Genomic DNA, 14,172 nt, shown 5'->3' on the forward strand with positions numbered 1-14,172 from the left:
AGTATTATATGGGGGTTGGACAGTATTATTGGGAGGAGGAAGTTAGTAGGACAGTATTATTGGGAGGAGGAAGTTAGTAGGACAGTATTATTTGGAGGATGGGGTGGGGGTTGGACAGTATTATTGGGGGATGAAGATAGTGGGAGAGTATTATATGGGGCGGGGGTTGGACAGTATTATTGTGGGGGTAGGACAGTATTATTGGGGGATGAAGATAGTAGGACAGTATTATATGGGGCGGGGGTTGGACAGTATTATTGGGGGGGGTGAAGATAGTAGGACAGTATTATATGGGGCGGGGGTTGGACAGTATTATTGGGAGGATGGGGTGGGGGTAGGACAGTATTATTGGGGGGGTGAAGATAGTAGGACAGTATTATATGGGGGTGGGGGTTGGACAGAATTATTGGGGGGGTGAGGGTTGGACTGTATTTTTGGTGAAGGAAGTTAGTTAGACAGTATTATTAGGAGGATGGGGTGGGGGTATGACAGTATTATTGGGGATTAGGATAGTAGGACAGTATTATTGGAGGAGCAAGTTAGTAGGACAGCATTATGTGGGGGTGGGGGTAGGAGAGTATATTGGGAGGAGGGGCGGGAGTATCATTCCCGTTGATCACTGGAAGGAGGGGGCGAGGCTGATAAGGAAGTGGGCGTTACCCAGGCGGTACCAACCCCCAGCATGGAGAGGGTGTTCTGATGGTTCCGGCCCGTCGGGTTCCCCAGGGATTCCCTTGCACTGAGCCGGGGATGGAGACGCTGAGCAGGAGTCAAGGAGAGCGGGCGGGGGAGAACCAGAGGCGCGCGGAGATCGGACTTGCGGGGGAGCAACTCAGGTACGTACCGACCCCATGCGGCCTCTTGTCATAATGACCCGCGGCCCACGTACTATCAGATGATAATATCCCCTCCGCGGTATAAGTGCAACTACCCTTCCCGGCCCCTCCCCCCGCCAAAACAAAAGTAAAATAAAAGTTTGTCCTTTTTCTGATAAATTGAACATCAGCGCCGGAGAATGGCAGAATTGTACTGACCTCCTTCCCCCAGAGCTCCCCCCCTCCCTGGGGCAATAATACAATCACCCAGGTCTGGATTGAGAGTCAATATAGGCCCTGGCATTTCAGCTGCACAGAGGCCCAAACAGCCCCCCCCCACCAGCCCACTAAACAGTAACTTTCAATGGCTCCTTATAGCAGCCCCTCTGTCATTTGCCAGAACCCACAGATTGCCAGTCCGGGCCCCCTTGGCTCAATACCCCTGACCTCCTTTAATTTATACAACCACCCTGTAGAATTAATAAAATGACCCTCCTTTGGTCAATACTCACTGATCCCCTTGATGTATATAATCCCCCTACCTTCCCACCCTGGGGCAATAATACATTGAATATCTAGAGATATATAACTCCTCCCACCCTGGGGCAATAATACATTGAATATCTGTAGGTATATAACTCCTCCCACCCTGGGGCAATAATACATTGAATATCTAGAGTTATATAACTCCTCCCACCCTGGGGCAATAATACATTGTATAGCTATAGGTATATAACTCCTCCCACCCTGGGGCAATAATACATTGAATATCTATAGGTATATAACTCCTCCTACCCTGGGGCAATAATACATTGTATAGCTATAGGTATATAACTCCTCCCACCACCCTGGGGCAATAATACATTGAATATCTAGAGGTATATAACTCCTCCCACCCTGGGGCAATAATACATTGTATAGCTATAGGTATATAACTCCTCCCACCCTGGGGCAATAATACATTGAATATCTATAGGTATATAACTCCTCCTACCCTGGGGCAATAATACATTGTATAGCTATAGGTATATAACTCCTCCCACCACCCTGGGGCAATAATACATTGAATATCTAGAGGTATATAACTCCTCCCACCCTGGGGCAATAATACATTGTATAGCTATAGGTATATAACTCCTCCCACCCTGGGGCAATAATACATTGAATATCTATAGGTATATAACTCCTCCCACCCTGGGGCAATAATACAATAACCCCCACTCTGGGGCAATGCCATACTGATTTATAAGGCAGGGCAATCCTTTATTTCAGGCTGCGGCTGCACAATGCCAAGCTGATAAAGGACCGGTGCCAGGACACACGCACATACCCAAACTGCCTGGTGGGCAAGGAACTTGTTGATTGGCTGGTAGAGCACAGCGAGGCCCCTGACAGAGCGACAGCCGTGAGCATCATACAAAGACTTATGGACTACAATGTGGTGCACCATGGTGAGTAGGGTGGGGCGAAGTGAGTCCAACTTTCAAAGTCGCATATTAGGGTTACTCAGGGTATTGTTCACAGGCCTGGGCAGGATATTTGGGCAGAGATGCTACCACTTTAATATGTGATGGAGTCAGAGGCTGTGAACTGACCGAGTAGGATCTAGGGGGCACATCAGGGTATTGCAGCCTGGGATAAGAGATTGGGGCACATTATGTAGCCCTCCCTTGTGGGAGACAGTGAGATGGGCTGGGTACCATTAACAGGCTGGCATATTATACTGCTTAGTGCAGCAGGTTCTCTTCCCTGTCTCACCCCCACCTCTCCCAACAGTATGTGATGAACACGTGGCATTTAAAGACGCCAGGCTCCTGTATCGCTTTCGGAACGATGATGGCACCCTGTCTCCCAGCAAGCAGGTGAAGATATGCGTGCGGGGCCATCGCTTATACGAGATGTGAGTGTCGCAGAAAAGCTGTATGTTGCGGGAGAGGTTATGTATGTCGCACATAAGGGCACTGCGGGTTCTCTATCACTAAATGTTAGCAGGAGGAAAGCAGTGTGGCAGATCCTGCACGGTGACACAAAGGGGCATTTGTGGTTAGCAGTTTTTACTCTGCTTATATCACAATTTCCAGCAGCAATGCTGCTGTTCCAGCTCACTACCAGAGGGCTAAGTGTCCGATTCACCTCTAGGGTCTCCGGCAGCTTCTCTGCACAGTTCTCTTCTTCCTTCCCGGTGTCACAGAATGTGTGATGTATCGGAGACTGGCACAAAACAGGGACATACCACACTCTGTAACCAGGGATTACACAGGGGCTTTATTACAGATATGATAAACAGAAATCAGGGACACAACAGTAGAATGTGAGATCCCCACACTCCCCGGCCAGAAATACAGAGCTTCCCCAGATGTCAGTCCACAGGTGTCCAACCCCAAAGTCCTCCTTACACAGTCTCCAAGATACAGACCACAAGCAACACAAAGACAGGGAGTTCCTTCAGGCAATTCCAAGGGTAAGTGGCACAGTTCCTTTGGGTAAGTCCACAAAATAACAATACCTCAAGTATGCAGAATCCAGAAATAAACAGCCCTCTGTGGGATCCAAACTGATGGAGGGAATCTTCCTGTCACGGCTAGGGTAAATTCCAGGGAGGTGCCAAGGTGGGGTGCCCTGTTGCATCCAGGGTGCTCCCCAATGTCTCTGAAGAAGATGCCCCAAGCCAGGAGCTACACATGCAGCTTACTCCGCCCCAAAACAACAACCCCCACTTCACTGACCAACACAACTTTGTTTTTGTTGAGGGAGGGATTTTGCCAGACCCCCCTGGTATGAACTGGTATGTTAACTATGTAGCTTTAGTAGGGTGGGGGCTGGGTACTGTTTTGTACATTTCCCTGTCCTTTCTATATTAAAATGGGGGAATTATGGGAAAAAAGGTGCAAGCGCAGTCTAATAGCCAAACCACGTGTCCTTTTATATCTCAGCATTTGTCACACCTGGCACCTTTTTTTAGCTAAGGAAAGAGAAAACTGTATAGGGTGGCATCGGGAGACAAAAAATATCTGAAATTTGAATATAGTTTTGTCACATGTTGCTGAAATGAAAAGTTTATTGGTTAATCTCCTTTCCCTGTGTTTAATCCTTTGTCTCATTATAACCCAGCTGTATGTGGCAATGCTATCCAGTGACTTTGGTACCCATCTCCTAATTTCTGCCACTCCCTCAGGATAACCAGCCAGGAGGGATCCATACTGCAGGTTCGGGAGCAAGGCTCTGAGAGGTATCGCCGGACCTTTCATGGTCGGCAGATTTTGGACTGGCTGCTAGATCACGGGGAGGTATCCAGCAGGGAGGAAGGAGTGAAGCTGTGCCGGGAATTGCTGGAATATGGCATCATACAGCATGGTGAGCCGTCGGCTTCTGTTCTTTGCTGCTGGGTTCTAGAAGGGACCTGTGTGCATCCTTCATGTTGTGCTGCTTGTTCCCTTGTACTTGGGTTCTTTACCTTGACCTCTAAGAAAATAATACCGCTGCAGCACCCCTTTGTTGCAAAAAGCAACGTTTGCAACCTGGTATCGTTTCGGGCTTACCCTCACCCTTTTTCAAGGCTTGAAAAGGGGTGACTGTAAACCCGAAACGTTGCATTTATATAGCGCCAACATATTGCATAGCACTGTAAAGTAAATGTGATTATACAACTACATCACATGAATTACATATATAGAATATATGGAGTAACAAACATCACAATCAATACAGGTACAAAAAGGTGAGGAAGGCCCTATGCATAGGCATACAGTCTAAAGGGAAGGGATTAATACACAAGGTGTGGGAGTGGGCAAGATTGAATTAAGTGGGTGAGAAATGTGGTAATGCGTTTGGTAGTTAAGCAGAGTGAGGGTAGGCTTCTCGAAAGAAGTGCGTTTTCAGAGATTTTTTGAAAGCAGAAAGGTTGGGAAAAAGTCGGACAGACCGCGGAAGAGCGTTCCAGAGGAGGGGTGCAGCCCTTGAAAAGTCTTGAATGCGAGCATGTGAGGAGGTAATGAGAGAAGAGTTGAGTAGCAGGTCAGTAGAGGAGCGTAGTAAGCGAGTGGGTGAGTATATAGAGATGAGTTCAGAGATGTAGGGTGTTGCAGAGTTGTGAAGTGGATTGACAGAATGGCGAGGCAGAGGAGGAGCGGTTGCTGAGGTGTATGAGCCTCACAGCAGTGTTCATTATGGACGGGAGAGGTGACAGTCTCTGGAGGGGGAGGCCAATTAAAAGAGTTACAGTAGTCTAGACGCGATATGATGAGAGAGTGAATAAGAATTTTGGCAGCGTCTTGGGTGATAAATGATCGTATTTTGGATATGTTCCTTAGGTGGAAGTGACATGATTTAATAAGTGACTGGATATGAGGAGTGAAAGACAGGGCAGAATCTAGGATAACCCCAAGGCACCGGGCCTGGGGAGAGGGGGTGATAGTGGAATTGTTAACTATGATGGATACTTACGGGATGCTACTGGTGTTAGTTGGAGGAAAGAGAACCATTTCACTTTTAGAGAGGTTTAATTTAAGGTAGCGTTGCGACATCCAGGTAGAGATAGCGGACAGGCAGGAGGAGACGCGAGTTAGGAGTTCTGGGTTGAGATCAGGAGATGAGAGATAGATCTGAGTATCGTCAGCATAGAGGTGGTAGTGAAAACCATACGAATTTATTAATTTGCCAAGGGAGGAAGTATAGAGGGAGAATAGTAATGGTCCCAGGACAGAGCCTTGAGGAACTCCAACAGAAAGAGGTAGGGGAGAAGATGATACTCCATTGTAGGAGACACTGAAGGAACGATTGGTGATGTAAGAAGAGAACCAGGACAGGGCTGTGTCACGAAGGCCAAGCGACTGGAGGGACTGGAGGAGGAGAGGGTGATCTACGGTGTCAAATGCGGCTGAGAGATCAAGCAGTATTAGTAGTGAGAAATGATTGTTGGCTTTAGCGGTTAAGAGGTCATTAGTTAGTCGAGTCAGGGCAGTTTCCGTGGAGTGTTGTGGCTTAAAACCAGATTGTAGGGGGTCCAGCAGGTTATTGTCAGAGAGGAATGAGTTAAGTCGGTTGTAGACTAGGCGCTCAAGTAGTTTAGAGATGAAAGGTAGCAGAGAGATAGGTCGGAGGTTGTCAAGATTGGAGGGATCAAGAGAGGGTTTTTTCAGAATGGGGGTGACAAGAGCATGTTTTAGTTGAGAAGGAAACAGTCCAGTTGAGAGCGAAAGATTAAATAGGTGAGTTAAGGCTTTGATTAGACAAGGATTGGTATTGCGGAGAAGTTTTGAGGGAATTGGATCAAGCGGGCAGGTGGTAAGGTGAGAAGATGCCAGAAGCTTTGAGACTTCCTCATCAGTGACAGGGGTGAAGGAGCACAGGAGAGACTGGGCAGTGTGCAGGGAGGGTGGTGGAAGTCTAGGGGGGTTGAGTAGTGTAATGTCCCTTCTGATAGTGTCAATTTTGTTTTTGAAGTGCTCAGCAATATCTTGAGCAGAGACAGATGTGCATGGAGGGGGTGGAGAAGGGGAAAGGAGAGTGTTAAAGGTGGAGAAAAGTTGTGCTGGTTTTTTAGAAAGGGAGTTAATGAGTGAAGTAAAGTATGTTTGTTTGGCTTGGAAGAGGCTGGTGTTAAAGGAGCGCAGGGCAGATTTGTAGCTCCAAAAGTCTGATTCTGAACGGGATTTGCGCCAGCGACGCTAAAGTGCACTTGAGTGTCTTTGGAGCGCTTTTGTATGAGCAGTATGCCATGGTTGAAGTGGTTTGGGTCGAGAACGTTTAGTTTTTATAGGAGCAAGCTCATTTAGGGCAGTGGTGAGAGTACTATAGTAGACAGAGGTAGCCACATTAGGACATGAGATGGCTGAGATATTAGAGTGAAGAGAGTCAAAGGAAGAAGAGAGATGTGACACGTCTACAGCTTGCAAGTCACAGTAAGTACGTGTTTGGGGAATAGCAGGGGGTGAGGAGGGAGTTAGTGAGAGTTGAAATGTGACCATATTGTGATCAGAGAGGGGAAATGGGGAGTTAGTAAAATTGGAGGTTGAACAGAGTCTGGTAAATATGAGATCCAGAGCATTACCATTGGAGTGAGAGGGGGAGTCTGAGCACAGAGATAAGCCTAGGGAGGAGGTTAGTGAAAGAAGTTTAGAGACAGAAGAGTTGTTAATGTTGTTAACGGGTATATTAAAGTCACCTAATATGATGGATGGGATGTTAGATGAAAGAAAGTAAGGAAGCCAGGCAGCAAAGTTGTCCAGAAATTGTGCAGTTGGTCCTGGTGGTGGATATATAAGAGCAATGCAGAGTGAAACAGGAGAAAAGAGCCTAATGCAGTGAGCCTCAAATGAGGAGAATGATAAAGAGGGAACAGGTGGAAGAACTTTAAAGGTACAGCGAGGAGAGAGAAGCAAACGTACCCCACCTCCAGGTCTGTTACCAGGTCTGGGAGTATGAGTAAGGTGTAGGCCCCCATAGGACAGGGCAGCAGGTGAGGCAGTGTCAGTAGGAGAGAGACAGGTGTCAGTAAGTGCGAGTAGGTTAAAGGAATTTGCAATGAAATGGTCGTGTATAGCGGTGAGTTTGTTGCAGACAGATCTGGCATTCCAGAGAGCACATGAAAGATTAACTGGGTTTTTGGGTATAGGAGTAAGTGTTCTGTACTGTTTGAATTTGCCCCGGAGAGAAGGAGCTCGTGGCCGTGATATAACTGGGATGGGGTAAGGGCCAGGGTTTGGGGAAATGTCCCCAGCTGCCAGCAATAGAAAGGAAAGATAGACTGAGAGTGGGATTTATAAGTCCTTAGTTTGTATGAAAAAGAAGAGTTTTGTGGAATAGCTGAACAGAGCACTTTATAAACTTCATGTGTGGAGAGGGGAGGAGAGTAGAGAGGCTGAGATTTGTATAGAACTGGGATTTGATGGAGGAGGTAGTGAAAAATGTTTTATGAAGCATGAGAGTGAAAGTAGGAGAAATGCAGGATAAAGTATGTTTGGAGTAAGAAGTTACAAACTAGTAGGTACAAACACATCTGTTTTCTTCTTATCCCAGATGGTTCGCTGTTGACTGCAGGGGAATCTGGTTCCTTTTGCCTTGTCAAAGCCTTGTCCAAACTGCCTTGTTTAACTGTCATTTCTAAGCACTTGTGAAATTTTAGCACTTAGGAAAGGTTAGCACTCGTGCCATGCCCCAGACACAAGTGCCATCCCCAATACTGGGTCTGAATTTATATGTAGCTGATTGGGAAAACCAGAGCCTAATTAATCAATTAATCAATTAAATAGCTAGCAAAGGGCAGAGTTTTACAGACACCAGAACCAGGTTTGGGGCTATAAAAGTATCTCTTGTTCACAGAGGAGGGGACACAGATGTGTGCTTGAGATATTTATCAAAGAACTAAAGTAGAATAGGCCTGACAGACAAAAGTTATTGGGGTTAACAAATACAAGTAGGGATATAGCAGAATTACCAGAATAAACAGTTGCAGTACAGTATATGGATATGGCAGTATATGGATATAGCAGAATTACCAGAATAAACAGTTGCAGTATATGGATATAGCAGAATTACCAGAATAAACAGTTGCAGTACAGTATATGGATATGGCAGTATATGGATATAGCAGAATTACCAGAATAAACAGTTTTATATATATATATATATATATATATATATATATATATATATATATATATATATATATATATATATATATATATATATATATATATATATATATATATATATATATATATATATATATATATATATAATGTATAATATTTTAAAATCTGACATGGGGCTAGACATATTGTCAGTTTCTCTGCTGCCCCCAGTCATGTGACTTGTGTTCTGATAAACTTCAGTCACTCTTTACTGCTGAACTGCAAGTTGGAGTGATATCATCCACCCCCCCCCCCCAGCAGCCTAACAAAAGAACAATGGGAAGGTAACCAGATAGCAGCTCCCTGACACAAGATAACAGCTGCCTGGTAGATCTAAGAACAGCACTCAATAGTAAAATTGAGGTCCCACTGCGACACATTCAGTTACATTGAGTAGGAGAAACCACAGCCTGCCAGAAAGCAGTTCCATCATAAAGTGCTGGCTCTTTCTGAAAAGCACATGACCAGGTAAAATGACCAGAGATGGCTGCCTACACACCAATAATACACCTAAAAAAAAAATTACACTTGCTGGTTCAGGAATAAAATTTTATATTGTAGAGTGAATTATTTGCAGTGTAAACTGTGTAATTTAGAAATAAAAAACAACATCATAAAAATAGACAGACTCCCTTTAAATAAGGTGGTTAAAGCACACACAATATCGACCAGTCTCTCTCTACCTTGACCTCTGTCTTTCCCATCCCAGTGTCCGGACACCAACACTTTTCCGACTCTGAAATGTTGTTCCAGTTCACAATTAATTTCCAACGTAGGAGGAAACTGATTGAGGTTCTGAGTGAGCCAGATCCCTTCATGGATCCCAAGCAAGAATCTCCCGACAGCCCTTTCTGCCTTCGCAAGCTTAGCTCGGATCTCCCTCCTAACAGCTTTGTCTGCGGTAAGTCTGCTTGTATTTCCCCAGAATGCAAATAAAGGGAAACCAATATGGTGGGAAACACATTAGGAGGGAGGAGCCATGGGTTAATGGAACACTGAAATATCTCCTCTGTTGCTCGGTATGAGAATAGTAAAATGTTTTGTGCAGCTAATGAATGTTTTATGTGCTTGTTACTATGTGTCTGTATATTTAGACCCTATAACATTAATCCACTTTAAGAGATAGATATATTCTATAATGATTATTACGCGTTATGAATTCTCCCTTGTGTTACAGTTCAGCATAATGAGCCAAAGATTGTTCCTGCACCACGGAGGTGTGGTTACCATTCTCCAGGTTCTGGATCCAGCTACACATACCTTTCCCCATCTGTACCTCTTATGACACCCCCATCAGGTGAGTCTGCCCGAATTCTGTCATTGTCAATAAGAAAATGCTGTTCTGTGAATGCTGATATTTAAGTTTGGTTTGCTCATTGCCTGTATACTACTTAGGCCAAATTCATATGATCATTTAAGTGATTCTACACATTACTGTTAATGATTATAATGTGTTATAGCTACAATTATCTATGTTTGATACAACACCCAGTTTAAATGTTGTGTCTTGATGGTGTTTTCCCTATACAGTAATATTAGTAAGCCGACTGCCCTAGAGGAGAAGGGTGTCTCCTTCAACATACAGATTAAATGCAACTAATAGAGGGATAGAGGCCCGGCTGGGTAAATAACTACAGCTTGAGAAACAACAGGGGACAAATAAATAGCTAATAGATTGGTTGCTATAGGTTGCTAGACCTAGGAAGGTCCTGTTTTGTTTTACAGCCTTGGAAAAGCTGGAGTGTATAGATAGATAGATAGATAGATAGATAGATAGATAGATAGATAGATAGATAGATAGATAGATAGATAGATAGATAGATAGAGATATAGAGATATAGATATATATGTTGTGTATATGGTGGGTTTAGAAAATGTTATGTTATTTTTTTCCCTCTCCCCAAGTGCTGAAAAAACCTGTAACGGTGGAGGAGTTGCTGTCCCCAGGAGCACCTTACACCAAGAAGATTTTGAATGTAAGACGAGTGAGGGTGTGTGGGGGATTTGGGGACTTGTCCTTACACTGTGCATGAGGATTGCGTGGAAGTAATTTATCTTTAATGCTGTCCTTTATTTCCTGTTGCTTCTCCCAGATTATGGGGGATGATGTTGGTTGGGGGTTTGTGATCCGTGGGTCTGGTCCCTGTCACATTCAAGCTGTTGACCCCGGAGGACCCGCTGCTGCTGCTGGCATGAAGGTAATGTCTCATGGATATTTTCTCTGTGCAACTTATTTGATCTTAGCAAATCTGCAGCCCAAGTTATGGAACACTCTGAAAACTGCAATGCTGGGGACTTATGTGCTGAGATTTTCTGTATTTGGATGTGGGTTGCTCTGGCTTTCCTCGTTTCCTCCCTGGATCTGAAGAGGGCTCTAAAGCTGGGCACATGACTATAGACCAGACCCAGTCGGCAGCTTATTAGCCGGTATATGGAGGTCTCCCAACAACCTCCCTGACCCTTATATGGTCAACTACTGGGCAGAGATATCTATCAGGTGGGTTTGAAAATCCAATAGGGGTGAGAAAAACATGGGACTGGTGATGATGTCCCAGTGGACCTGCCTAGAACTTCATTATGATCCAGTTGTTGGCCTGGAGCATCCAATTGGCTCAATGCACCCAGACCAATCCACCTGAACAATTATCAAGCACCTATAATTAATGGCTCATGGGCTGCTTTAAGATCCTGCTATTGGGCTATATCTTAGTATTAAATTAACCTCTCTATTCCCAACAGGTATGTCAGTTTATTTATGCCGTGAATGGGAACTGCTGCTTGCGCTACGACTGCCAAACAATCAACCGACTCATCGTGGCTGGACCACGGGCCCTTATCCTTGAAGTTTTGGAGCCATTCAGCTGAATTTGCCTTCCCTCAGGAGCTCTCACTTGTGTGGGGTTAAACAGCGATCACTGCCATTGTCAGTCCTCTTTGCTACAAGTGAGGAAAAAGTGCAATAATCAGCCATTGGTGTTATATCACCATAGATCTCTGACTATGCAGGTGTATTTCATCCGAATATGTGGATGCTGACTGTAACAATATTTTGAGTGTCTGTATCCATGAACAGGTTTTTGGCTTGTACCAAAGAATTCTTCACATGTCATTCATGCCAAACCTATAGTCGTGTATCCGGACTTGTGTAACGGGGTGGGACTCTTGGTGCTGCTGAAATAAAGAGATTTGCTTTTGTACATATGTGTAATGGCTCTGTCTGTACCAAACTGTTTCCTGCAATGTGACTTTTCCAGGATTGTCCGTAACCTGGGCAAATTATACATTTTCTATCCAAAGATGCCACATTGTCAGACATACTAAGACGAGATGGTGCCTATAGCAGTAAGTAACAGTGGGATAATAGTCTCTGGGAAGGGAGTGTGACTGTGGGATAGCAGGTATAGTAGGGAGAGATGGTGCCTATAGTAACAGTGGGATAATAGTCTCTGGGAAGGGAGTGTGACTGTGGGATAGCAGGTATAGTAGGGAGAGATGGTGCCTATAGTAACCGTGGATAATAGTCTCTGGGAAGGGAGTGTGACTGTGGGATAGCAGGTATAGTAGGGAGAGATGGTGCCTATAGTAACAGTGGGATAATAGTCTCTGGGAAGGGAGTGTGACTGTGGGATAGCAGGTATAGTAGGGAGAGATGGTGCCTATAGTAACCGTGGATAATAGTCTCTGGGAAGGGAGTGTGACTGTGGGATAGCAGGTATAGTAAGGAGAGATGGTGCCTATAGTAACATTGGGATAATAGTCTCTGGGAAGGGAGTGTGACTGTGGGATAGCAGGTATAGTAGGGAGAGATGGCACCTTTAATAGCAGTAGTAATAGCCTCTGCAAAGAGCTGTAGCTGTTGGATACTGCTTGTTGAATCTTTTACCTTGGCTTAACTAAGATGAATGCTAACATTTTTACACATTTGCAAATACCCCTTTAAACCTAGAAGTGTTCTGTTTTACACCACATGATGGCAGCAATGTCCAGATTTGTATGTATACAGTTACATTATTATGTGCATATATGATATGGGGGTTACACTGTGACAGTGGTTGGAGGAAAGATGGGGGTATATCTGTGCCTATATATTATAAAGTTACATTATGTGCATATATGATATGGGGTTTACACTGTGACAGTGGTTGGAGGAAAGATGGGGGTATATCTGTGCCTATATATTATACAGTTACATTATGTGCATATATGATATGGGGGTTACACTGTGACAGTGGTGGGAGGAAAGATGGGGGTATATCTGTGTCTATATATTATACAGTTACATTATGTGCATATATGATATGGGGGTTACACTGTGACAGTGGTTGGAGGAAAGATGGGGGTATATCTGTGCCTATATATTATACAGTTATATTATGTGCATATATGATATGGGGGTTACACTGTGACAGTGGTTGGGGGAAAGATGGGGGTATATCTGTTCCTATATATTATACAGTTACATTATGTGCATAAATGATATGGAGGTTACACTGATCTCTCAGAGCCGGCAGCATATTTGTATTTACAGTGCATGTTAATATCCCCTGGTGGGACAGACAGACTGACAGATCAGAGGCGGCGGTGCTGGCTCACAGTCTCTCGGCTATGTTGCAGATCAGAGAAGTGATTCCTCGTTACACGGAGGCAGAATGTAAAAGTGCATCTGAGCTGCTTATTATTCGGGGCACCTGCATATTTGCTATGCATGGATACAGAGATACGGTTCATTTAGGAAGCCCCATGGGTACAAGGCTAATTCAGAGCCACAGACAGGGCTCTCAAGCTGGGTCTGTGCAGCTGCAGGGCAGTGGGGTGTGATTAATTCCTTATGGCAGCCTCACAGTGCAGTACAGATTGAGACGAGAAATCAGCACCCGAAACCGTGAAAGGGACGGAGGGAGAGAGAGAGCGACATGGCACCTAAGTGGCAAATGAGATTCAATGTTGATAAATGTAAAGTCATGCACCTGGGATGTAAAAATATCCAAGCCACTTATACCCTTAATGGGACTGCACTAGGCAAATCCATTATGGAAAAGGACCTTGGAGTCCTTGTAGATGATAAACTTGGCTGTAGCAAGCAATGCCAGTCGGCAGCATCAAGGGCAAATAAGGTCTTGAGCTGTATTAAAAGGGGCATAGAGTCAAGGGAGGAGGGGGTCATTCTTCCACTGTATAGAGCACTTGTAAGGCCCCATCTAGAATATGCCGTACAGTTTTGGTCTCCATCACTCAAACAGGACATTATTGTATTAGAGAGGGTACAGAGAAGGGCAACTAAGCTGGTAAAAGGTATGGAAAATCTTAGCTATGAGGAAAGACTGGCCAAATTGGGGATGTTCACGCTGGAGAAGAGGCGCTTAAGCCCAGATGGGAAGAGACCAATTCCACCCAGAATAGCCCAGAGGAATCAATCCAAGGCCAAGAGGGCGATCCCAGAAACAGGCCCGGATTTGCGGAAATGGCACCAAGGCCCGGGCCTAGGGCGGCAGGATTTTAGGGGAGTGGCATGCTTCCCAACCACACCCACATTGGTTCAAAAACACTGGGGATGCGCTGGAGATAATAATTTTTTAAATTTCCCATGCGCCAATCCCCATTGAAGATGAAAATTTGCATGGATAAAAGGGAGGGGACAGGGGCAACGAATGGCAAAGGGCCTAGGGGTGCCCACTATGTAAATTCGGCCCTGCCCAGCAACCCCCAGCACCCCAAAGAAAGGTAAC

General features: G+C 44.9%; 1 protein-coding gene across 1 annotated transcript; it reads left to right on the plus strand.

Annotated features, from left to right (window-relative positions):
* Positions 1-589: 589 nt before the first annotated feature.
* On the plus strand, positions 590-11,643 carry deptorl.S (DEP domain containing MTOR interacting protein like S homeolog; the record flags this gene model as incomplete). Its single annotated transcript, NM_001095503.1, is given in 10 exon segments — positions 590-836; positions 2,088-2,266; positions 2,592-2,715; positions 3,991-4,169; positions 9,156-9,347; positions 9,624-9,743; positions 10,352-10,422; positions 10,540-10,644; positions 11,186-11,307; positions 11,309-11,643. Coding segments are annotated over 10 exon segments (1,221 nt in total). The 3' UTR covers positions 11,352-11,643.
* Positions 11,644-14,172: the final 2,529 nt, after the last annotated feature.

This window comes from Xenopus laevis, chromosome 9_10S, assembly GCF_017654675.1.
Source record: "Xenopus laevis strain J_2021 chromosome 9_10S, Xenopus_laevis_v10.1, whole genome shotgun sequence".
Lineage (NCBI taxonomy): Eukaryota > Metazoa > Chordata > Amphibia > Anura > Pipidae > Xenopus > Xenopus laevis.